The sequence below is a fragment of the Myxocyprinus asiaticus genome, chromosome 42, assembly GCF_019703515.2.
Source record: "Myxocyprinus asiaticus isolate MX2 ecotype Aquarium Trade chromosome 42, UBuf_Myxa_2, whole genome shotgun sequence".
In the NCBI taxonomy this organism is placed as follows: domain Eukaryota; kingdom Metazoa; phylum Chordata; class Actinopteri; order Cypriniformes; family Catostomidae; genus Myxocyprinus; species Myxocyprinus asiaticus.
In genome coordinates this window covers 25,461,152-25,487,443 of record NC_059385.1, presented here as the reverse complement: position 1 = coordinate 25,487,443, position 26,292 = coordinate 25,461,152, and the positions used below count along the sequence as shown (strand labels likewise).

General features: G+C 37.4%; 1 protein-coding gene across 5 annotated transcripts in view; it reads left to right on the top strand.

Annotated features, from left to right (window-relative positions):
* Positions 1-26,292, top strand: part of LOC127432382 (ADP-ribosylation factor-like protein 15) — a 108,303-nt gene that overhangs the window by 20,464 nt on the left and 61,547 nt on the right. For 3 of the 5 annotated variants that reach the window (XM_051683376.1, XM_051683375.1, XM_051683377.1), the window contains exons 2-4: positions 16,095-16,239; positions 16,475-16,534; positions 23,234-23,442. In XM_051683376.1, the coding sequence (XP_051539336.1) occupies positions 16,095-16,239; positions 16,475-16,534; positions 23,234-23,442 (414 nt within the window). Of the gene's footprint in view, positions 1-1,583; positions 2,596-16,094; positions 16,240-16,474; positions 16,535-23,233; positions 23,443-26,292 lie in introns of those variants that run through there. The other 2 variants (XM_051683379.1, XM_051683378.1) reach the window with 2 other exon arrangements.

Sequence of the window (26,292 nt, the reverse complement as noted above, 5' to 3'; positions counted from 1 at the left end):
TCACCAATTAAAATGAGTTCCTTGAAGGTTAGTGATGACAAAAGACCCATTAAAGATGACAGAGCATCACTAGTTGCTGACGGAGGTCTATAACATCCTACAATAGTAAGTTTTAAATTCTTTGAGAAAACTACACTAAGTGCAAGAAGTTCAGATTGTTTAGAGATCGATTTGGATAACAGCAAAGTGACATCATATCTATTTTTTATATAAATGGCTATCCCACCTCCTCCTAAATACATTATACCCATCAATATTAATGTGTCTCTCTCTTAAACCGAGTTATTAAGCCAAGACTCAGAAATTACCAAAATATCAGTATCAGAATTTTTTACCCATATATATCCATTTAAGGAAGCAAACTTCGTACATTAAGATGAATAAAACCTAAACCAGATCTAGACTTAAAATCTGCAGGAGTAGGGAAAGAAGTGGTATTGTTTTGGGAACTGGAATTTGGTCATATGTTCCCAGATATCAGTAAAAGAAGTATTATCATGCTTCTTCGAATAGTTGATTTAACAGGTGAATCCTTATTCACATGGATTGTACAACGAGGAGGACAATTTATGATGGTATAATTGTCAGCCTTGATTAATGCATGCTGCTGAAGATTCACAAACACATCATTTTACATATGCAAACTCAGATATTGTCGTCCTCAGAAAAGAAAAGATGAGTATACATCCCGTTTGATGTCCCATTGTTCCAACACACAATTACCAGTATATAGTTATCCGAAGATGTAGAAGGGTACTTGCCGGGACTGGAGTTTGTTTGATCGTTGGACAGGACGAAAATAAAGTTAACAAAATTCAATGATAAAAATCAATAGGATAACAGACATTAAAAAAATAAATAAGCTTAATAACTATAAAATGTGTTTGCACAAAACTGTCAAAGTCATCAAAATCAGAGCGGAAAATGTTGTAGTGCTTTGATGTGCCTTAGATGCATGTTTTATCAATACCTCATTTTGTTTGTGTCTTCATTACATAATGAGTAAAATTCATACATTTGAATATAACGAAGTAAAAGCAATAGAACAAATAAAAACACCTAGAATGCCTAAAACAGCGTGTGGGTAGTAACATTACGCATAGCTGCTCATAAAATCATCGTGATATATGCATTCGGGTGTATTAACTAAGTACAAAACAAGAAATAAGAGAGCACTAATAACACTAAAAAAAACAATAGATATGGTGTAATAGTACATTTACAAAGGCATGAAATAATATAATGTTATTTAATGAGGCGCACATTTTGCCTACCTAGGGCTAAATTCTTTAGTTTGACCTCTAATTTCAACTAGAGAATTTAAACCTACACTTTCAAACCAAACATTAATTTACAAAAGGTAGCCTAAAAAATAAAAAAATAAATTCCAGGTCGAACATCAGTGTTTCAAAATACTACGATAATAAATGAATGGCTCATATGTAGGCTATGAATAAATAAATAATCTGTCGATGCATTTAAAATAAAGTACTTAACAGGGCATCGAATTTTAAACATAGGCCTCACCACGTTAAAATGAAATGTTTTAAATGCTAGCATTTTATAATCCGCAGAGAGAATTGTTTATTATTCATTAGAGAATCAAAAAGAAAATAACAAGGTTCCGCCCAAAAATGCTCACAGTAAATAATAAAAATATTCTTGGTATTTCACAGAAAATTCGCAAGGAAAGGGAAAGAGGATGTACAATTTTATAAAAGAGAAGAACCCATAGATGAGAGAGTCGCTGCACTGTTTACAATAACAGTGATTGGACGAAAACTGTGGAAATTTCGCCAAGCAAACCATATCTGTTTGTCTTTCGTCTTCTGAAACATGCCAGGAAAACACAGAATACTGTCCCTTCATCACGCCAGTTACCGCAGTTGCCATCAGTGTTTGACACATTACAGCATTTCCCTAGAGAGAGAATGTAAACAGTCAGTTATCTGATCGATCCTTTAATTAATTAGCTTAACATCATGCTTTCCCATATGTGCACGACCTTCCCAGTGAGCGTGATCCAAGGCAGCCATGGGATGTCACCTTTAGCGGAACATGTGACTCAATTGGACTAAAGACTTCTGCCACATACACATTCTTTTTTACATGCAATAATCGTTCAATTTAATTAACAAAGGTAAAAATATGTTTTTGGAAGTTCAGATAATCCATTTAAAATCCTCCTAGCTCAAGTATCTGAGGGGGCACATGCCCCCTTACTTTGAATGGGCATGACGCCTCTGGCCATAACCATCGCATTTTTAATATGTGTGTTAAGTTGAAGTTCAGTTTTGAAGATGCTGCACTGTCTAGCTGTTTGAAACACTCGCCTGCTGTATATGCGCTGCTTCAGCGCGTTGAGACCACTGCCACATGTGCCTGGTGTGTGTGTCCCCAAATGTTTTTCCTCTTGTGAGGAAAGCCACGATGTTCTGTATTGTTGTTGCTGTGATTCATGAAGCGTTCCATTAAACTTGGAGAGTCTGAATTTCCACCTTTCAACTGGGGAAAGTGCAACGGAATGACACTTTATATCGGTCATCTAACTTGGAAACTCATGTGGAAATCTTCATTCATTTCATCGATATGCAGGTGTGTGTTACGTCACGCAGGGCAGGGAGGTTTACAGTCATTGACATTATTTGGCCGATCCTAGGAGCCGGAACTCTTGGAAACAACATTGCGACTTCCCGTGTGATCATATTGGAACACCAAATAATAGTCTTAGTTATGAGTGGGAAACTCAGGAATTGTGCCCCGATTTTCCGAGTTGGGGTGTGTTGATTTAAGAATCATGGCGGAAGCAAATTATTATTGGTAATAATTTAGTTTTACTTGTGAATTTTGACTGTGCAGTTTCATTTGTGTGCTTTTGTATACTGTTAATAAAGAATAACCAGAAAATAAGACTCATTTAGCTGGTGTATGAAGCATCAGGCTTGTGCAACAAAACTAAATTTCCCATCATTATATGTGTTCATATGAGAGTGATAAATAGATGAAGTATTAACTACACACATGATGTACCGCTTTGCTCTTCATTTTGTGCTAAAAAGTTTTCTGTCTTTGCCAGTACATTTGAAAAAAGTATGGTATGAAAAATATGAAATTGCAAAACGGGTCAGTTCTTTCCAACTAAAATCACTTGACAGGAGGACATGAATGCACCAAGACTTTCCCTGTAATAAGTATATTCTTTGAAGAAAAGTAGCTTTGGATAAAAGTATCCATTAAACAACTGAATTCAGTCACCAATTTATTAGGTATACCTGTTTGTTAATACAAAAATCTAATTAGACAACCATGTGGCTGCAATTAAATACTTAAAAGCATGTATACGTGGTTGAACAGATCAGTTGTTGTTCCAAACAAACATCAGAATGGGGAATAAATGTTATCTAAGTGACTTTGACTGGAATGACTGTTGATGCCAGGTGGAGTGGTTTGAGCATCTCAGAAACTTCTGATTAAATGGGATTTTCACACATCAGTCTCTAGATTTCACAGAGAATAGCGCGGGGAAAAAAAATAATCTGAGCAGCAGTTTTGTAGGTGAAATCACTTTATAGCCAATCACATGTATGTAGTATGGGCCTAAATAAAAGATGTAAACTATGTTTCTCTTTGTTTTAATAATGAAACACTTGGCTTAATCCTTAGAAGGAGAACGCCTTTATATGGAGATTATGTGGGTGTATTTTATGCAGATTACAAACTGCATATCAGCATTAGAAGGTGGGTAAAAACAAATTTATGTGCATACACAACCTGTTGTTTATCCAACAGACTTTTTTTAGCTTTTTCTGCGTAAAAAGCGTTCTTACGTTTTCACATAAGTACGCAACTTGCAACAATTATTAGGTAATGAGACCCATTGTTACCAAGTGCACTTTGTTCCATAAATTACAGTAGAAGGGTGGACATCTCCTATGGCAGACAGTGGCCCACAGAGGAGCCTGGCTGGTGTTGGAATGGAGTCTTTAACCATGTATTCTGCATGCTTTACTTCCGTGCTTTGAAAAGCCAGGATGTGGCAGTCATGTCACAGAGTTCCTCTCCAGCGGAGGAATATCCCACAGTCCAGTATGACTAGTGCTCTATGGGGCCCAGAGACTGCTGGGAATTGGAAGCCTTGTTAGACCAAACAGGATACCATTCCAAATACAGCCCATCAAAGGTGGGAACTGGGTGGAAATCTGTACAGAATAGGAAAACAAAAAAGAAACTTCCTGTATGAGCGTTTGTTGGCTGCCCCTGCCATTCCAGATTCTGAGACCATAACTCAAACCATTGCTTAAGTCGTTCACTCGTTCCTGGGAAAGACTAAATTAAATCCCTTTTACCAGTTATTTAAGGCATGGCTTGACCTTGTAGATGATGTGATTGTTCAATGGTTTCTAAGTCCTATGAATAGCTTTGGTATCTGAAATGTTCTATCTGATGTTAAAGATTAGAGGCAGTTATTCAACATAAAGCCATAGCTCACCCAAAAATGAACATTCTGTGAAGTGAAGATAACTTTCTGTCTTCTGTGCAACACAAAATGTACAATGTAAGTGACTAGGGCTGGGTGATAGGACGATGTAATCGGATATCGAGGATATCTTACAAATATGACGATGCCAATTGCAACACTTATTGATAGATGTGATCGACAGTATTGGGAAATGGCAAAACCATGGATCTGGTCAGTTATATATTAAACAGTATAGTTATAATATTATAGTATAGAGTTATTTTTAACCGTAGCGCCAGGGTGTGAAACTAGCACCCTCCACCCGGCAAATGCGACAAGGCTGAATCCAGTACGCGATCTCCTAGTTCAAATGCAAGAATTTCATGAGCAGGTAATTTTGCTCATCCACCCGCAACAGGTGGGTGACTTGTAAGTCATCTCAGAGTGACACATAACAAGAAATGCTGTTAGACACGAAGGCATGCACTTGAAGAAACACACTTTATTATATTTTTAAGAACAGACAAAAGAAAAGCCGTCAATGCCCGAGTTGCTGTTTGTTCAGAGGCGTGCAGCAAGAACCTGTCTCATGGAACAGACACATGTAAAGAGTTATCTTTTTTTCCTCTGTTTTATTAATCTGAAAACTGTTTGCAAGAATAATGTTGTCTATGAGAATTCTGAAAATGATCTCAGGAGGTGCTGCGTGTTTAGTTCGCTTTACAGTATTTCCACAGAGCAGTTAGCTGTTAACATGAATTGTGAATGCAAATCTACAGGTTCAGTAATATACTGTATCTTTGTATTAAAGAAACAAAGACGAAAATTATTAAATCATAAAATAATACAAAACACGTTCACCTGAAATTGAGTTCTATTTTATTTTCTTTAGGCAGCGTTTACTGTATTACCACAAGGCAATACAAACAAAAATTCAATAAAAACACATTTTGCAGCATTATTTTGGGAACACAAGGGAATTTGTTAGGCTTATTTATTATGATTATTATCTTTAAATATATAATTGTCTTTAGTTCTTAATTTGTAGGCTATTAGTAATTTGCACCTGTTGTCATTGACGGATACTTGCATGATGGCAAATGGGGCCGTTGGAGACGGTAAATGTTTGGATTTTGGGAGGTGGTTACAGTATATACGATTTTTTGATCACTTTGTTATTTTAATTGCTTTTTTCGTTTCGTTTAAAGTGCCATTTAAATTTAGAAATGTCTTTTAAGTTTTTCATGTTTTAATAATTAAATTTATTTTTTAAAGCAAATCAGTAAAGCAAAAATATGACCCTCGGCAGGGGGGGTTGACTTTGTAATCGGATCTCACGATATTTTTTAAGGCGATTATCGATAAAATATTTTTTACATATCGCCCAGTCCATTGCATCTTTTTCCAAACAATGAAAGTGAATGGTGACTAAGGCTGCCATTCCCTAACACTGTGCCTAACATTCCACTTTGTGTTCCATGGAAATAATATTTGGTCGTATCAACATGATGAAATAATTTTTAATTCTTGGGTGAACGTTCCCTTTAAATGCTGAAGAAGGGGTAATGGAGAAGATTTACAGGCCATCACCATCAGTGGCAGAACAGCGGGGGGAGTTCCACCAGCTGGGCATTGTTGAGTCCTTCTTTTTTATCCTGCTACAGCATTAATACTGTGCAAATCCCCATGCGCTCTGTTGACTCAAAACTCTAGTACAGTTAAATGGAAGATATTCACAGTGTATCCAATCACCTCGGGTGAAACATGGAGGGTCAACATGAGAGGCCAAGCAAAAGTTCTCTGGTTACTGCTGAGCTAAAGCTTTTAATCCATTCTGACTGTATAATGGTAGTAAGGCTGGAAATGTGGTTAGGTCACATGGAATCTGTGTGTCTACAGTGAATCTTATTTACAAGTTTTATACCCCTTGAATCTTTAAAGGGTTTTAAATCAGTTATAGATGATTATCTATTTTTATGTACACAATTGCTAAGCAAATCGTCAAATGGTTGAAGAGTTGTTGTCCTCAAAGGTGCACCAATCACATTTGACTCTGTGCTTCATTCACTTTCATTCATATGCTTGCGAAGGCAGAAGAGCAGAATCGCAAGCTCATGCGAAGAGGTTTATTTTTCTGTTATGTACAAAGTTCAAGTTTGGTGAACTCTGCAAATTCTTATTGCAATGAAACAGTCGACCAATAAAGGATCAAAACATTACAGATTGACTTATCTTGTCTCAACACTAAAAATACAAACTTCAAAGCGGATTGGTTTGCAGTGTTGCAGTATCCAAAGTTATTCTGTATGATCAAAGTCTTTAGTCATTTAGAGGTATTTTTAAAAGATGATTTTGTCTGCTTTATTTTTATTTTTTTTTTACATGAAATACTGTATGTCTGTTTATTCTTTTTTGTTATTAACAATTTTGTATTGATTCCAATCATAAAACATACAAACACAACATAAAATACGGAATCATTTATTCATATTAAACCCCTCCCCCTGAACATTCCCCCCTCCCACACCTCACCTGACACAAACATGCACTACTGTGGTCACCAACAACTAGAACATAATGAAATTAAACCCATCTCCCCGCACCACTCCCTTAACGAGGGTGCCCCAGCCGACTTGCATCCCCTGAGGATGACTTTTCTGCCAATCATGACTCCGGCTAGGACCCAACTTTTTAAATATCTGTCCCCGTGTTAACAACCGTCCCATCACCCAGGATACAGAGTCTGGGGCGAAATGAAAATTGAGTGTGCAATACCTCACACATAAAGCTCTGAACCCTCAACCAAAATTCTTGGATCTTAACACATCCCCAAAAAACACGTGTCCCCGTCTTCTGATTGGCACCGCCAGCAGGTGGGGGTGTTTTTAAGACCCAACCTATACAAACTAGTGGGGGTCCAATAGAATCGATGCAAAATCTTTGCATCAGACGGACCCTTGCATCTCTAGATGTAGACTCCTAGCCCACACTCCCTCCTCCAATACCAAATTGGTATTTCTCCCATAATCTCTTGAGAGAAGACAACCTCTGTCCCCCAGACTCTGAATTAACAGGGAGTAATACACCAATGCCTCATGACCTTTTCCAAAAGCAGTAATCACCACTCCAAGAGTATCTGCCGCTTTAGGGGGGTGTAAACTACTCCAAAAAATAGTATAGAACAGGTGGCGCAGCTGTAATTGTCATCTTTATTGTTAGCAAGCATGTTTAATTCAACCTTTTAAGTCGGGGCACAAGCTGAATATACGGTTACGAGCTAATGATTAACTGTTGCAATAATCGCCCAAATAGTCAAATAATTGTTCTAATAATTGTTAGATTAGTCGATTATCAAAATAATCATTAGTTGCAGCCCTAGTTCCCAGTCCCCTGTCCCTGCTGGTAGATGCTGGAACTACACCCTGTTAAAACATGTTTCTTCTTTGACAGCCATTCAGAAGAAGTTTTCCAACAAAATAATGCAGTGCTGGGGTACTCCAGGAACAGGGTTGGGGAAACACTAACTTTTGATGCTTCTTTTCCACTTTCCCAATATTTGCCATAGAACAAAGGTGGTTATTGTACACCAGCTTGTCTTAGATGCATTTCAGGCATGGGACTACATCTTCGTCTTGGCCCTCCTATTATGGCATCTATCACAGTCCTTCCTGTTTCCTGTTGTTCGGCCTTTCCAGTTGGCAGTGTGCCCAGCATTTCATTACCTTGAAACACCATGATAACAGCACTGTAGAGTAGGAAGGGCGTCATTGGCACTGCTGGGCATTGTCCCCGATGAAGATGCCTCTGGGGCAAACAGCTTATGAAACCACCCCCAGTTCATTGTGACAGGATCGATCCAAGAGCGGCACAAAATTTGGCCTCCATATGTGTTCTTTGTACTGTTGTTGGAGACTATCAGATGGTGATTATCAGTAATCAGGACAGCCACCTGCACTACCTGGGTAAAGATTAGGTCATTGCTGTTGTTGTGTAATTTGCTCTATTAAATGCATGACCAATTGGGTAAAAGGTAAGTGGGTTTGCAAGTGTGTTTAAAGCTGAAGTGGAAAATGTGGTATCGTTGGATTCCATAAGACCCAAGGAAAGTTAGCCATTTTTGAAATTTTTTTGACCCATTGGTGGCGCTGTCACCAAACTTTGCATGTACTCTACGATCATGGTTCTAATGAAGCATACCAAGTCTCATTTCGATTGGACAAAGCGCTTCCAAGATACAGCCTCGCTTCCTTTTTTACGTTGACTTTGTTAAATTTGCGGTAGTGTCACTTTTCACCAGTTACAACAATCGAAATGGGGTGAAGTTATATCTGTTTGGCTCTATACGGAGATAATTTTGAGCCATTGTTTGAGGAAATTGAATGAAATTTCAAGGAATAGTAGAGGAAAAACCATAAATGTCATAATCAAAGATGGTGGAAACTGTAATAGGTGGAGTTTTAATGTAAGGTATCAGTTGGAACCAACAAGAGGAGAGTGATCAGATGCAAAAATAATTTTGTTTCTAGGCCAAACGGTTCAAAAGATGTTTTTCTAGTTTATCCTAGAGGTCCCAAATTTGCTATGGGTGCTATTCATGCCCGCCCCTATTAGTGTGCCAGATTTGAGCATTTTCCTACATTCGGTTCATAGGGCTGTCATACTCCCATAGCGGACTAATAATAAAAAGAAAATCTACAAAAGCAATAAGGGCCTACACCCCTTTGGGACTTGGCCCCTAATAATAATAATAATAATAATAATAATAATAATAATAATTATTATTATTATAAGTGATTGAAAAGAAAGATAACATAATATAGGTTATACTTAAAAATATCCATTTAAATAAAATTGCCAAATTAAAGTTAAATATGTAAATAAGAAGGTCTGTTTGAGAGAAACAAACATTTAGGTGAAAAAGTTTGAATATATTTATGTCACACATTAAAAAAAGAAGCACTCAAAAAAACACTTTTTTTCACTCTCAAAAAATATGGAATATAATAAATATGGTGTTAATCCTGACTGTCCTGACCCCAATTTTCAGAGATTAATTTCAGGCCCTGCATCTTATTAGACAACTCTTGTAACTGTTCTATCAAAACTCCATTGTTGCTAGTCAGGAATTACCTTTTTTTTTAAAGAGATAGTTCACCCAAGAATTAATCATTTACTCACCCGCATGCCATCCCAAATGTGTATGACTTCCTCTCTTCTGCAGAAAACAAATGAAGATTTTAAGAAGAATATTTCAGCTTCTTTTCAGTCCATACAATACAAGTGAATGGTGATCAGACCTTTGAAGGTCCAAAAGGCACATAAAGGCAGCATAAAAGTAATCCATAAGAGTCCTGTGGTTAAATCCATTTCTTCTCAAGACATGATAGGTGTGGGTGAGAAACAGATCAATATTTAAGTCTATAAAATATATAAGTCAATAAAATCTTCACTTTGACTTTAACATTCTGGTATGGAAGTGACTTTCACACTCAGCCACCTGCTGGTCAAAAGTGGAGACTGATAGTAAAAAAAGGACTTAAATATTGATCTGTTTGTCAACCACAGCTATAATATCGCTCCAGAAGATATGGATTAAACTACTGGAGTCTTATTTATTACTTTTATGCTGCCTTTATGTGATATTTGGACCTTCTGAGTTCTGATCACCATTCATTTGCATTGTATGGACCTACAGAGCTGAAATATTCTTCTAAAAATCTAGTCAAGTAAATGATGAGAGAATTTTTTATTTTTGGGTGAACTATCCCTTTAAGGGTAATGTCTTATGTTTTGACATAAAAGTTATCAAACAAATATGCAATTAACAAATATTTCAATTTTTAAGGAAAGTGTGATGAGGAGGAGGGCGACCCCCAATCGGGCTAATCAGCCGAGGAGAGGGATAAAGGCAGCCGGATGCGGCAGTTCGGGAGAGAGAGAGCCACACGTAGCTGCCGTGTGTGCATTTGTGTTTGTGTCTTTTTGTTACATTAAATATTACTTTTACTGTTCAGCCGGTTCCCGCCTCCGGTTCCTTACCCATTTGAACCCTGTTACACTTCCCTTTTCTCCCCAATTTGGCATGCCCAATTCCCATTGCACTCTAGGTCCTTGTGGTGGCGTAGTGACTCGCCTCAATCCGGGTGGCAGAGGATGAGTCTCAGTTGCCTCCACGTCTGAGACTGTCAGTACGTGCATCTTATTACGTGGCTTGTTGAGTGCGTTACCGCGGAGACCTAGCGTGTGTGGAGGCTTCATGCTATTCTCCGCGGCATCCATGCACAACTCACCACATGCCCCACCGAGAGCGAGAACCACATTATAGTGACCACGAGGAGGTTAACCCAACGTGACTCTACCCACCCTAGCAACTGGGCCAACTGGGCCAACTGGTTGCTTAGGAAGCCTGACTGGAATCACTCAGTACGCCCTGGATTCAAACTTGAGACTCCAGGTGTGGTAGTCAGTGTCTTTACTTGATGAGCTACCCAGGCCCCCATCTTTAAAGATTCTTAAAAGATTTTTCCTATATGATAAAGCCATTTATTTTTAAACCTTTTCACAGCAGCCATATCACCCTGTAGCTCAAGACCAGTTGCCCACTGAAGCTAAGCAGGGTTGAGCCTGGTCAGTACCTGGGTGGGAGATATCCTGGGGAAAACTATGGATGCTGCTGGAAGAGGTATTAGGGAGGCCAGCAGGGGGTGCTCACCCTGTGGTCTGTGTGGGTCTTAATGCCCCAGTATAGTGATGGGGACACTATACTGTAAAAAAGGGCACCGCCCTTCGGATGAGACATTAAACCGAGGTCCTGACACTCTGTGGGCATTAAAAATCCCAGGACACTTCTCGTAAAGAGTAGGGGTGTACCCCCGGTGTCCTGGCCAAATTCCCCCCATTGCCCCCCCAAGTCTTGCCCTACATTATTTTCTTGCGGAATGGATTTTACAAATGACTTTACTTTACAAATGTGATGGTTGTGTACTGAAAAAAACAAACAAAAAAAAAAAATATTTGTTGGCTCAACAACCATAACTTATGAAAATAAGTAGCTTCTACTCAGAACTGTACATATATTTTTTTTTTTTTAGCTTTACTTAATTTGCACTAATGTGTACAACACAAAATATACATTTTAATGTGAACTAAGAGTGGTAAATAAAGTAAAAGAATAATTGTGAGTTCCTTTAACTTCTATGGCTTAAAAATCCATAAAATGAATATTTTAAGTACTACTAACTCAAAGATCAAGTACATAACTGAGGTTCTGGGAAATACCCATAAGCCCTTGTGCTTTTATAATTTATGCATGTTTGTTTGGTCAAAAGGAACATATGTGGGCATAATTGAGTAAGAATTCATAGAGATTTTAGCTCTTTTTTAGTGTTATTGATTTAGTTGTTTTACTGTAATTAGTTGTTTTGTGTAAAGTTACCATTTGGGTGATTAGTGTTCCCTTTGGTCAAGTTGGATCCTGTTCAGTCCTTGTAATTTTACCTTGCGCATGTGAATGTGTGTAGCTGAAGTGCAGCTTTATCTGCACTTCTTTGGGGAATCAAGTTTTATAAATTTTTATTAAATCTTATTCTTGTGACATACCTTTCTAAGAAAATGAAGTTGAATGAACTGATACATCTGTGTATATCTCTGTTAGCAGAGGTTTCCTAGTTATGCTGACATAAAATGACCATAAGTTGAATTTACTTTAAAAGCGTTATGCATAAAATGCTACAAATACTGTATATTGGAAGTAAATCTAACACATCATTTTTTTCAGTGTGGTATTTCATTTTTAGTGATTAAAAATGACGCTTTCAAAAATTAAATGAAGACTTCAAAACAATCTTGGCTACTAGCTTTTCCTAGAATGTTAGATCATGAAAGCCCCCTCAATTACAGGTCCAACCTGTTTAACATCCATATGCATTACTCCTAATCTCCTTCTTATAATCATGATTTACATGAAAGAGCACTTTTGGATATTTCTAATCCTATAAAAAAATCTTTCTGCTGTAGTCTTGTCTTTTTTAATAATTTGCATATGGGTTAATTTTTCATATACTATCAGATGTTGAAGAACATGATTTGGACAAGGTGGGAACATGTTTTGTGCTACCACCTCATGGCTGTTGATGTGCTTCTAGTGTTTACCCACTGAGGAGCTTCCAGTTCAAATAAGGATATCAAATTTCAGGTTAATTTTTTTTTTTTTTTTTTTTTTTTTTTTTTTCATGAAAACCCTAAGGCTATATTTTGATTTTCTCTCAGTCAGCTTGTATAAAGTGGGCCTTAGTTGTACGGCTGTACTCAGGTGAAAAGCAATGGGTAATTTTAACAGTAACAGTACATGATTTATTGTGCATAGGAAGAGAAGGGACATTTATTAAGGAACATATTTTGGCCATGTATTGTATTTCTGAGTGAAACAGTATATTCAGCGAGAATTAAGATGTCAGTGGCAATAGATACTTATTGACTGGACACTGCAAAGAGAAAGGCGGAGAGAGGTTCAAAAATAAGAAGGCTTGCTTACCTCAACCATAAAGGAAAATAGTTTCCGAGGAAGAGCAAGTTATAACATTTTTGTGAAAAATGACAATGCATTTTTTTTTTTTTTTGGAATGATGTGCACTGATTAATCAAGACCAGAAAAGTGTATTAAAAAAGTAAATAGGGTAAATTTAGCAAAATTATATCTTGAACAAGGGGTTTAAGATACACATGTCTAGTAATTTGTTTAGAGTCACTGGTCTGTTTGCATCCTTTTTGTTCTTTAAAATGTAGCACTATGTTTTACAACCTCTTTGTTTGGTGTAAAGCCCAGTTTGTCCCCTAGAGGGCAGCATTTGCTAATCAAAAAACGCCCAAACTCAGTCTGTAGTCAATTTTAAACGAAGCCCCACCACGCCTCCCTCACATTTTCCTTGCAGTCACATGTTCAGGCTTTATAATATATATATATGCAAACAAACAAATGCATACGCTGATTTCTCCCTGTATTGGCCATGCTTTAGGCTCATGTGTGCTATGTTTGCTTTACTCAGCCTGTGAGTGTCACTTGAAGACTTAATGCATTAAGCACAGATATTTCCACGTGTGATGAAAGATTCCACTGTCTCAGTGGCACTTACATTAATGCATTTCTCATTGACTGATTTCTCAGGCTCATATACCTCTATATAAAGCCAGAATTCTGTTTTCAGTGGCACTTGATAGCTGTGTCTCAAATGACGCACTTCATTGTGCTCTTACACTATACACTCTCTCTTTATAGATGCATCTGTATACAGCTAACCAGATGTCAGATCTGCTGTTTTGTGACTCAAAAAGGAAGCAGACAGAGAAAGACATCAACGGAAGCATCAACGGAAAAATTTAACTGACAGTAGATAGATTTGTTTTTTACTCCAGAAGGGCCTGGCTGCATTAAGTTCCCTTTACCCGTACCATCATAATGTAACACAATGCAGTGCCTCCTGCTCACGTATTATGCATGTCAAACATACTCAAACAGAGGGCCCTGCCGGCTTTGATCTTCTTTGCTTAGGCTATATAGTAGGAAGCTTTTGATCTGTTAAGTGATCCGATCTGTTTTAGCAGTTTTTCTTTATGTGTACGTGTTTTGCCAGTTAGGTCAACTTTGCGGCGTTGACATTTACTGTCCAATTTTTTTATTTGCTTTATCATTCATTGTCATGATGTCAACCAAAGGGCTCTGACAACAGCTTACAGAAAACAGGGATATTTGGGTGGGGTGGGGGGGCTTACTTTGTCTAGAACACTGCAGTAACTTTCAGCCCATATGATTTCAATGGAGGCACTGTGCAGTAGACTTTGTTTTTTCTTCCGTAGTAACTTTTGCTGAACCAGATGGTGTCAACAGATGTCAGATGGCTTTGAGATGTGTTTCTGGTTCTAGAGTGATACACCCACAAAAATACACAAATACACCCACAAAATTTCTTTTGGAGAATCGCAGGCCAAAAGTTGCAAAAACAATCGCAAAAACCATCACAAAAACGCAAACCCGAGTGAGAAGTTTCTCCCAAAGTCACAACCCAAAAGGGGTTGCAGGTCTGTTCTAATATGGTTGTGGACAACTGGGAAAAACAATGCCAAATGTAAATAATAAAATGCAAGTAACCCTGTATTTGTGCATAGTTAAGTCCGAAACATACTCTATGCAAGTAAATGAACCTAAATGCTTCTAGCTATGCTAGATCGATTGCATGCACTGTTTAATGCAAGCATACGTTTGCATTCTCAACGTTGCCAAAAGGGGGATATAGTGGACATTAAGTGTGAACTGTCCGCATCTACGGTGACTTTCCTCTTTCAAGTCAACTACCATCATGGTAGAACAACAGTTTGAAGAGAGTATTGTTGCGCAAGTAATTTGGAGTCAATATATTTTTAGCATTTTACCTCAGTAATAAGACTTTTGAAGGTAACTCTATCACCCCCTTGTGTACTGTGGTTTGTTACCACCACAGTAATGCAAAAACACGTTAAAGGTATAGTTTACAAAAATGAAAATTATCTCATCATTTACTTACCTTCATGACATCCCAGATGTTTATGACTTTCTTTTTTCAGCAGAACACAAACAAATATTTTTAGAAGAATATTTCGGCCTTGTAGGTCCATACAATGCAAGTGAATGGTGATCAGAAATTTGTAGCTCCAAAAATCACATAAAGCAAACATAAAAGTAATCCAAATGACTCCAGTGTTTAAATCTATATCTTCAGAAGCGATACAATAGGTGTGGCTGAGAAACAGATCAAAAAGTCATTTTTTCACTCTAAATCTCCACTTTCACTTTTACATCAGAAAGTCACATGTGGTGCGAAAGTTAAATTGGAGATTTAAAGTAAAAAAGGATTTAAATTTTGTTCTGTTTCTCAACCACACCTATTATATTGCTTCTGAAGATATGGATTTAAACACTCTTATGGATTACCTTTATGTTTGCTTTGTGATTTTTGGAGCTACAAATGTTTGATCACCATTCTCTTGCATTGTATGGACCTACAGAGCTGAGATATTTTTCTGAAAATCTTAATTTGTGTTCTGCTGAAGAAAGAAAGTCACACACATCTGGGATGGCATGAGGGAGAGTAAATTATTTTTGGGTAAACTATCCCTTTAATTATGTTCAACTGGACTGCATGTTGCCAATGCATTGGCCAAGCGCTGCCATCTGCGTACGTGTACTGCATAAAGACAGGTTGTGTGACATGCCCTCACCCTCGAAAGACCATGAATAAATGTATGCAAAGAAAACAATATGACTCAGAGTACATTCAATATAGGTTCTCTTGCAATGATGTTAAGCATGGTGAAAACCACACTTGTGTTTGTACAGTGAATTATTGATTATTAATTGATCACAAATGTCATCGCTTACTGTGGTTCATTAAACACAAAATGAGATGTTAGGGGCCTACAACTTCAGTCACCATTAACTTTCTTTGTATGGAAAAAGATGCTTTGAAATTCAATGGTGACTGAGGCCGACTTTCTGCGTAACACCTTCTGAAGAAAGACAGTCATACAGGTTAACTTCCCTTCCTCCCCATTTCCTTATCTATACTTCACTCTACCTCCCTATCTTTCTGTCTCCCATCTTCAGTGTTTCAGGACGTTTTGCTGTAAAGGACCTCCACCTCCCAGACCAGAGTATGACGTGGTTTGCATCGGTCTGACAGGCTCTGGGAAGACCAGTCTGCTCTCCAGACTTTGCAGTGAGGCAACCGACAGCATCGTCCCTACCACAGGTCAGCCCACCATCAGACAGTAACACCAGACACATCCTGCAGACACAAACACGGATCTCTGCACTTCCTTTGCACCAATCACTTTATATTCCCTTGTATTCTGATTTTGGCTCAGCAAATGTCTTTGAAATCAAGCTTGATTAAATCTAGATCAGTGTTGCGACGGAGGTATATTTATGACTTAATGAAACCCTCATGGCTGCAGTCGGTAATGTTGTTCAACTTTCGTTCACAGGTTTTAGCATTAAAGCTGTGCCGTTCCAGAATGCCATTTTAAATGTCAAGGAACTCGGAGGTAAATGTTCTCTGTTGTTAATGAGAATACTTCTTTTGTGTTTTAAAATACAATTGGGTACAAAAATCTGAAACTTCTAGTGAACATGCTTCTATTGTACATTATTCTGATTTGATTATTTTTTGCATTACAACTTATTTTATCAACAATTTGAGTGAAAAGTTGAAATCCACAAGTTTGTGCGAACACTGATGATCCATATTTTCCAGCATGATTTGACAATTTTCCAAAGAGCATCTTGTGTGTTTATTGGAAGCAAGGAAGTCTGACTTTTGTACAAAATTTATTTTGCTTATTTATTACTGACCTAGAAAATTGTGCAGATTCTTGTGTATTTCTTATTCATTTCACTGCATAAAATGTATTTGTTTTAATTTTTCAAAGTCCTAAAACTTTGTTTATTTAAAAATTTCAATTAGATTTTAAATCCCAGATATTCAATGTGAACTCAGACTTTTAGATCCCACTGTGTGTCACAGTTAATTATAGCCAGTACTCACAGAGACATCTGTAAACAGCATTTCAATCCATTATTTCACATCTAAATGTTTGAAAAGTAAATGTTTGCAACATCTGACACATCTTAAGGAACGTTATTTGACACAGATGTTACATGAGGACCTGACCAGAAAAGACACAAACTCAGTTCTTTGATGACTAATGGTTTTCTCTTCAAGGTAAATTGAACCATCGGTGCTTAGATGCAGCACGCAAAGGAAATGTTTCTGATGTCACTCGCTAGCTGAACCCGTAGCCATCTTGTCCTGAGTAGCATGAGTCATGGACTTAAGCTTTGAATCTGTCTGTAGAATGAGTGAGTGATGACGGGAATAAGAGGGTGTTAAAGATGCAGGGAACACTAGGAGAAGGGAGGGATCAGTTTTTCGAAACTTATTTCTATGTGTCAGAAAAGGTCTATTTGTATTTCTCATTTAACATTAAGTTTGATATACCAAAAACGAAGCAATTTACAACAAATATTTATTAGGCTTTTAGTTGCAATAATAGCTAGAATTTATACAGCTATGCAATTCAATGACAGCTATAAATTCATTGGCAACACTTTGCAATAAGTTTCTATTCGTTACATTATTAAATGCATTAAATATCATGAACTAACAATAAAAAATGTTTGGTAACACTTTACAATAAGGTTCCATTTGTTAACATAAGTTAATGTATTAGGTATCATGGACTAACAATGAACAATATGGGTCATAAATCATGTCTAGTATTAACAGTGATTGTATCGGCAGGCACTTCACTTCTACCAGTTGATTTTGATTTAAAAAAATTAAATGCATGTATTCAAACACGAAAAAAATAAACCAAAAATATTTCTAAATTCAAATTACACTTTAAACGAAACGAAAATATAATCAAAATAGCGAAGTGGTACAAAATTCATACCAAATCCAAACATTTTGGTCTCTCCTTCCACCAGCCTCTTTTGCAGTAACTTAAAAATCAATCGCAACAACAGGTGGAAAATTACTAGTCAGCTACAAATTAAATCATAAATACAATCGTAAATATACAATAATAATAATAATAAAACATATAAACATAACATTAAAAAAAACAAATAAATAAATAAACCATGACCTCGAGAAAGTTTAATCCAAATCTCAAGCGATTACCTCTGAAAAATTGCGATTGTCAGACACATTATTTGATGCTCTACACTTTCAGAATTTCAGAATTTCACTTTCACCTTTATCCCTCGCTCGCCTTATCAGGCTGATTGGGATCCGGGTGTCCATCATTCCGCCCGGCCCCGCCCTCCTCCGTGCTACAACTTTCTTACCACCTGCTGGTGGAATCTCCAAACTGCAAATGTAGGAACTGAATTTGAACTTTGCGCTGAGTTAAGAGGTGATATTGATATTGATATTGAAACGTCTAGCGCAAACACTCCCACCCATGCCCATTTGTGCTTTATGCATGGCACAATATATGGCATTTAGAATTAGCGCTCTCACGAAAATTTGATAAGATGTTGCGCACGGTCGTAGCGCGTATCGCTGTACTTTGCGCACTCACGAAAATAGAGCCCTTATATATGTTTACAGCATCTATTAATCTTTGTTAATGTTAGTTAATAAAAATACAATAGTTCATTTTGTGTTTATGTTAGTTCATAACTAATATTAACAAATGCTGCTTTTAATTTAAAAAATGTATTAATGTCAAAATTAATATTAACCAAGATTAATAAATGCTGTAAAAGTATTGTGCATTGTTAGTTCCTGTTAACTGATGCTGTTAACTAATGTAAACAACTAGAACCTTATTGTAAAGTGTTACCAAATGTTTTTTAAAGAATACGGTAGTATTGGTTAATGTTAATTTATAAAAATACAATTGTTAATTGTTAAAATTGTTAAAGTTCATGTTCATAATTTATTAATGTTAACATACACAACTTTTTATTTGAAAAATGTATTAATATATGTTGAAATTAACATTAGTAAATACTGTAAAAGTATTTTTCATTGTTAGTTCTTGTTAACTAATGTAGTTAACAAATGTTAACAAATGCAACCTTGTTGTAAAGTGTTAGTAATGCATTTATTACACGGCTCTAGAATACATGGTTTTGATTGGTCAATCTTGACTTTCAGTGTTGAAATATTTCAAAACAATTATGATGATTATGAATTGACGATATTGTCCATGGCCTGTCATGGTTTATTTTGCAATATTGACTGGCTGAATATACATTATCCCTTACAAACACTTTTGCTGAAATGGTAGCATAGAGTGTAAAGCATTACTGATTTGTTTGTAATTTTCAACCCATTTTAACTGACGCTTCCAAGACAATAACAAGTCATTCTGAACAAAATTCCACTATTTGAACAAAACCTCATCTCTGCTAGCCAGCTAGATAACTTTACCTTGGTGACATATTTTAATCAGTATAGTTCACAACAATATTCAGTGCATTACAGAAAAACTAAAGCACATGTACATGATCAACGAACGTTAAATATAGTGACAACACAGTGACAGTTCTGCCACCATGCCATCCTTATTGTTGAGTCCTGGTTAGGGTTTAACAATATGGAAAAGGATATTCAGTGTGAGCTATTCTTACACAGTTTTTGGTGAGGAAAAAACTCCCATTAAGGTAAACGATCTTTAAATTGATTTAACCTTTGAATTCTCCTTGAATATTTTCCTTATTAAGCACTTTAGAAACCTTTCCTCTAGACCTCCAAAGAGTTCAGCTCGGTGTCAGGGGCCTGCAGAGTGTGACCTCTGTTTCCCCAAAAACACCAGTGTATGGTTACGGCTGGGACATTAACCTTGAACCTGACGCGGAAAGCTCATGTCACACTTTATTGATGGAGGTTGTGCGCTGGCTTGACACGACCACTCTCCTGTCTTTTCCGCCACGGCCATCGAGGCGGTTTACCGTTTTTGTGTGTTATTGCTTGGTCTGCCCGTCTGGCCCAAATTTTGGTTCTGTGTGAGTGATGTCAGGAAGCCGGGAGATGTTCAAAGCGCCGTGATGTCTGTGTGCATTTCCCATCAGTGTCACGATGACACCCTGTGTGATCTGCCAGGCTGAGAGGCGCTCCAGCGAGGGACCTCCACATGCTCACATTTACCATCTCACAGCGGCCATCTGAAAGCACTTAGCAAGCTCTCTCTCCCTCTTTCTCTCTTTGTTTCTCTGGACCTCAGCCATGATGTAATGATTTCTGTGAAAATGTGCTTTAGTTGCATTATCACATGAGATTGTAATGCAGCAGCCCGTTACTGATAAAAACACTGTTTTGTTCCGTCACATTTTTCTCGTCTTAATGCACATATTTATGTGTTGGAAATGAAAGTAAACCGCTGCTTTTCGAAGGCCGTCCTCCTCTCAAGACCTCCCAGAACTTTTATTTTTCTTGGCAGCCAGTAGATGGAGACTTTGAGCAAAACTGTAGGCACACGGTAAGGAAAGTGTCGGTGCAAATGTGTGACTGGTGGGATGTTGTGTGTTTTGGAAAAGCAAGGTTATCTAGTAATAAGGCCACAGGAAAAAAAAGATTGGAAACTGGCTGCATAGGGTAAGCAATTTAGTGTTAAAATTGAATAGTGCTTGCTTTAAAGGGATAGTTCCCCCAAAAATAAAGTCATACGTGATTGAACCAAGATGAGTATGGATAAATGATGATTTCAGTTTTGGGTGATTTATCCCTTTAAAGGCAGCCACAGATCAAACACTTGTTAATCAGATGAGTCAGTCTCAACCATGCCCTGTCTTTTTGCATCACAAATATTTATTTGAGCCTCAAATTGTCTAAACATCTGCAGAAAACATTAGTATTTCTCTGGAACGGTATCGGTAAGTGTGTTTGCTATTGCTGTCAGGGTCGCATGTCAGTGGTTTGAAAATTGTTGGTGAACCTCACAATGGATGATACCTAATGAGAACAGGAAGTATTATGCTTTCCATCATATACTGTGATGATATCGGGGAGTTGAGCTCTGCAACCCAATCTGAAAGGTGGACTCTGTTGCAAACTTGAACCTAGTACTCTAGAACAGTTTTAGTGGCGATAATTTGGTGATGCGTGACTAAGAGCTCAATTTGTTGTGTGACAAAGGCTCCGAAGTTTGGAAGTGGAACCATTCAACTCTCGTCCAGTGTTTTTAGTGGCCAGCAGTTGTGAAAAAAGTATCGCACAGCTGCTTAGTGTCAAGCAAATAGCTTATATGATCTGGCCAAACTTCAAGAGCTTTGAATAAAGCTGTCGATTATTCACAGACATTGATTTAAAGGAAAATTTCACCCAAAAAATTTAATTCTGTCATTATTTACTCATCTACTCAAATACTCTTAGTGCTCATTCACTCATGTGCCATCTGCAGCCAAAAACCATTCACACATCTGCCCAAATTAAGATATGCCTGTCATCATTCTTTCGTCATTCTTTCTGCCCATTAACACTCTTTTATACAGCCATTCTTGTAATAGTTTCAATGTCATCATAAATTACAATAACCGTATGTAATTGGCGCATATTATGGCAGCCTATAGCGTGTTAGCGCATTAGTGCCATGAATGCACAAGGTAAACATTACAAATTACACATCTACTGTGTATAGATTACTTTTAATCATCGTAGAGTAGTTAAAACAGCTTCTTTTACTGATATCGTGTGAATTAAGAATAAGGCATGAAGTCATTGATAACACATTTTTGTCATATTAGTTGATGTTTTGCATGTAGTCTTGAGCGTCCTCATATTTACATGCTCCTTTCAACGCCTCCCCCAGCAGCGTGACCAGTGTCTGAATGTTCGCAAACAGTATGTTGTTGCACAGCTCTTTCGATTTCATTTTGGCTATGAGCAAAAAACCAAGAAGCACTTCACTGTGTCTGCTGGGGCCTTTTAAGATGCCACCTTTCTGAACACCGGATGTGAATAAGATGAACTTAATATTTTCTCATATGGCATGCATAAAGATGAAACTTTCGTCCTGGACTTATCACATATGTGTGCAAGAGATGATGCACATGAAGCATGCTTGTAATTAATGCAGTGCATTCCATTCGGAAAAACTCACAAGGACAAGAGGTATAGAGAAACTGGGCTCTGTTTTTTCATGATCAGGGTACAGGCCCCTCAGTGACTCACTTTAACCAAAGCCATGCTGCGCATTTGCGCACTTGTGTGTCTTGGTGGCCACATTTTTGTACCCCCAAATTGCTGTGCACAAGAGAAACCATATGTTCACTGTAAAAGTGGGCCCATTTGAACTGTGCTGTAGACTGGCCATCAGAAGAAACCATTTTAATATGCTCTCAGGGTTGACTTTAAAGAAACACTGTTGTGTCGAATGCTCTTCATTTGGACACAGCTTTTCCTACAGCCCTCCCCAAGTGGGCGTGCGAGTTGGCATGCATTCTTGAAGTCATAAAAATACATAATGCAATATCCGCAATGATTTTTGAAAGGAGGCTGGGGTCCTCTCCAAATGCATTCCAGCAATGTTCGATTTGATACTGTGTCGAAATACACTGTAGTCTCTTTCACACTCAGTTGCCAGAAAGTTTAGTTGAACCTCTCATTGTCCATTTTCCTCAATTTGTAAAGCTGATCTGTGTAATTTCTGTCTTACTGGCATCACCAAACAGAATTGCAAAACCAAATAAACTGCCCCGTCTTTCATTGGTTGTAAAAATGTATAATCCCTCCCCAAACTCACACCATTGGTCAAGTCAATGTTTTTGTGTCGGGTTGGATGGACCGCTTAAACGTTTTGATAGCGCCTTAGAGATACAGTGTTACATAATGTCTTCCATATATTTGTCTCTGCATTTTAAAGGAATCACTTTTTTTAATGGGTGAGTTTACCCATTTATTCACCCTCATGTTTTAAACCAGTATGACTTTAATTTTTCTGTGGAACTCGAAAGGAGAAAATTTGAGGAAGACAGTCACTGGCTTTCTGCCTAACATCTCCTTTCTTGTTCCATGGAGGAAAGAACGTCTGAATTATGCCTTTAAACTGGGATACAAGACAGAATTTTTATGTTGAAAAAAATCACACGTTTGTGTTTTTGCCATGGGCACAATCTGATTTATGTCCAGCAGGAAAAACACCTTTTTCTGTGAAAGGGTTAATGTGTGTATTAAATGTTATGACTTCCTCGCTGAGATTCTGACAGTGTACATTTATGTGTTTTTGTTGCAGGAGCGGACTCAATTAAAAAGTACTGGAGCCGGTACTACCAGGGCTCTCAGGGGGTGGTGTTTGTTTTGGATAGTGCTTCATCGGAGGAGGATCTGGAGGTGGCGCGTACAGAACTCCACTCGGCCCTGCAGCATCCTCAGCTCTGCAGGCTTCCCTTCCTCATACTGGCCAACCACCAGGACAAACCTGCTGCCCGCTCTGCACAAGAGGTAACCTAATCCTCGCCTAATACTTCCCTTCCTTATCCTGGCTAACTACCAGGACAAACCTGCCGGCCGCTATGTACAAATGGAGACCAAATACCGAATTTGGACCACTCGTAAGTCAGTGGTCTTTCTTGCATCTGTCACAGATAATAAGAGACAAAGTGACATTTAATAAATTGTATTGATATATTTTGATCCTTGGAAAGCAATTGTACCACTGATATATAATAGATCAGTGCATTGTGCACTTTTTCTGAGGATAAAAAACATGTTGAAAAGTATGGATGGAACGATATGATTATCTCACGGTTCGTTTCGATATACGATATGAAGTTCATAATTCGATATTATCTCGATTCGATATGATAACACTTAAATGACAAAGTATGGCAGAATTTTTTTTTTTTTTTAAAAGCTTGTGCAAAATGCACATTATAATTTCTCATCAAAATAAAATTATTTAATACACAATTTAAATGCTCAAAGTTTAAATAATAAAGTTTCTCATATACATTCACTATAAGAAAAGATCACAAACAAATAAGCCTTCAAAAATAGTGAACTACATTTAGGCAGATCAGGTGCAGTATAAGCAACAGAGCTGAACAGAACCTGTCCTGAAAATGTATGTGAAAATAATTTGTTTGTCTTGATTATTATAATCACATTTTAACTTTTTAAAAATATAAAAATTCTACATTCTATCAATTAATATTATTTCTTTAAATTGTATATATAATAAAGGTGTGAGATGTCAATATTTAAAATGTGTACAATTTACAAGTAATAACATTAAGTTTACATTCATTTGTATAACAAGCGCTATAATGGTACTGTAACTTTAAGAGTTTAACATGCATCTCACAGACATGCACAGCTGTTGCGGTTCATTTATTAAAGAGAGAGAAGTCTCGATTTTTCAGTGCATCCATGCTATTTGCTATTAAAATTAATATTTCTTTTTACTTTTTTATCTGATTGTAAAGAACAGAAAGGATATTAAAAAACACATTATTCAATAAAAATGGAGTTCGGGATCTCGTCTTTGATGGACATTCATTACACGGAAGATATGGTCCGTTTTAATCTCAAGCTTTTTTCAACAAAACAAGGTGATTTTCCAGGTATTCCAGTACTTGAATATCTAAAAGCTAAATTCAAGCACTTTTGCGAACCCTGTAAACAGTGTAGGAAAAAAGTGCAGTGGGGTAAAATCAAGCGATAGAGAGATGATGATTTTTCACGGGTCATTTCATTTATAATCACATGGACAGAAAACAGTGTTTCAAATTTCGAAATATCGAGTTTGGCCTCGATATGGTTCGTAATTTTTTTGGGTTTGCTATATATCGAAATTAGATACAGTACTGTGCAAAAGTGTTAGGCACATAAGATGTTTCACAAAAACATTTATCTTAAGATGGTTAGTTATATCTTCAGCTTTAGTGTGTCAATAGGAAATATACATTTTAGACTCCCAAACATTCCTTTTGCAAATATAAAAGAACAGAAAAGAAGAACAGGGAACCCTGCAACAGATGGCATGACCCCACTGAACATTGAATCAGTCTGGGTTTACATGAAGAGATGGAAGAATTGGAGACAGCCTAAATAGATAGAAGAACTGTGGCAAATTCTCCAAGATGCTTGGAACATCCTATCTGCCAACAACCAAGAAAAACTGTTTCCAGGTGTACCTCTGATAATTGGTGATGTTTTGAAGGCAAAGGTGGTCACAACAAATATTGATTTAGCTTGTTTTATGTTTACTGCACCTTGTATGACATTAATTGATATATGAAAACTATTTATGGCATTATATTTGAAGACATCCTCACTATGCAACAGTTTTCACAAATGCCTCAAACTTTTGCACAGTTGTGTGTATCGTCCTATCCCAATTGAAAAGTACCGCATTAAAATTCGTCTCCTTGCATGCGACGAGAAAAGCGTAGATATTTGACAGATAGGTCTACATCTGAAACCATGTCTTGCCAAAGCCATCATTATTTATTTTATGTAATCCAATACTATGTAAAGACTTTCAGCGCCTTGACAAGATTACATACAATTTCCATATTTGGCAGTGTTTCATGTTGAGAAAACAAAATTCTGGACATATCGGTGAACATTGCAGCCTTAGTTCGGCACCTTTTCAGACGGACAGCTCCCGTATCGAAGAACTTATATGAAAAATGAATAACGAGTTATCTACGTGCTGGTTTGGGAAACAGGTACTCCTCCATCCTCAAATGACTTACGATGATATAGGAGAGAGTGAGAGAGATGTAACCCAACTTCAGTTTTTTCCCTTATGTGAATAGAACACTTTGTCTTGTTTTTTCCACGTGGGTTTTTAAATTCTACAATAAATCTTTGCTTGTAGTAAGTCCCCCCCCCCACACTCATGTACATCCTCACCATCATTAATTTTCAGTGAGCATTTGTGATCGGCATCGTTCTTATAATATTTGATAATGCTTGTTATGCTCATGATAGAGCATTATCGGAGCGGTCTTTGAGTGAGAGAAAACTTTCTGATGCTCTGACTTTCAGAAAAACCTGTCCTCCCTCCTGCCAAGATCATGCTCCCACTCCACACTTCTCACTTACACTGTTTGGGGGCCCCACTACAACCCAGGGCCCAGGTTAGCCCATGCATAAGTCCAGCCATGCAAATAACTAGTCTGCTGCCTGTCTGTACAAATGATAACCAAATGCTCACTTAACATTCATCTAATACTGTTTCACTTAATACTTTCCTTCCTCATACTGGCCAACCACTAGGACAGACCTGCCACTCGCTCAGTGCAAGAGGTTACCTAAAACTCAACTAATACTCGTCTAAATGTT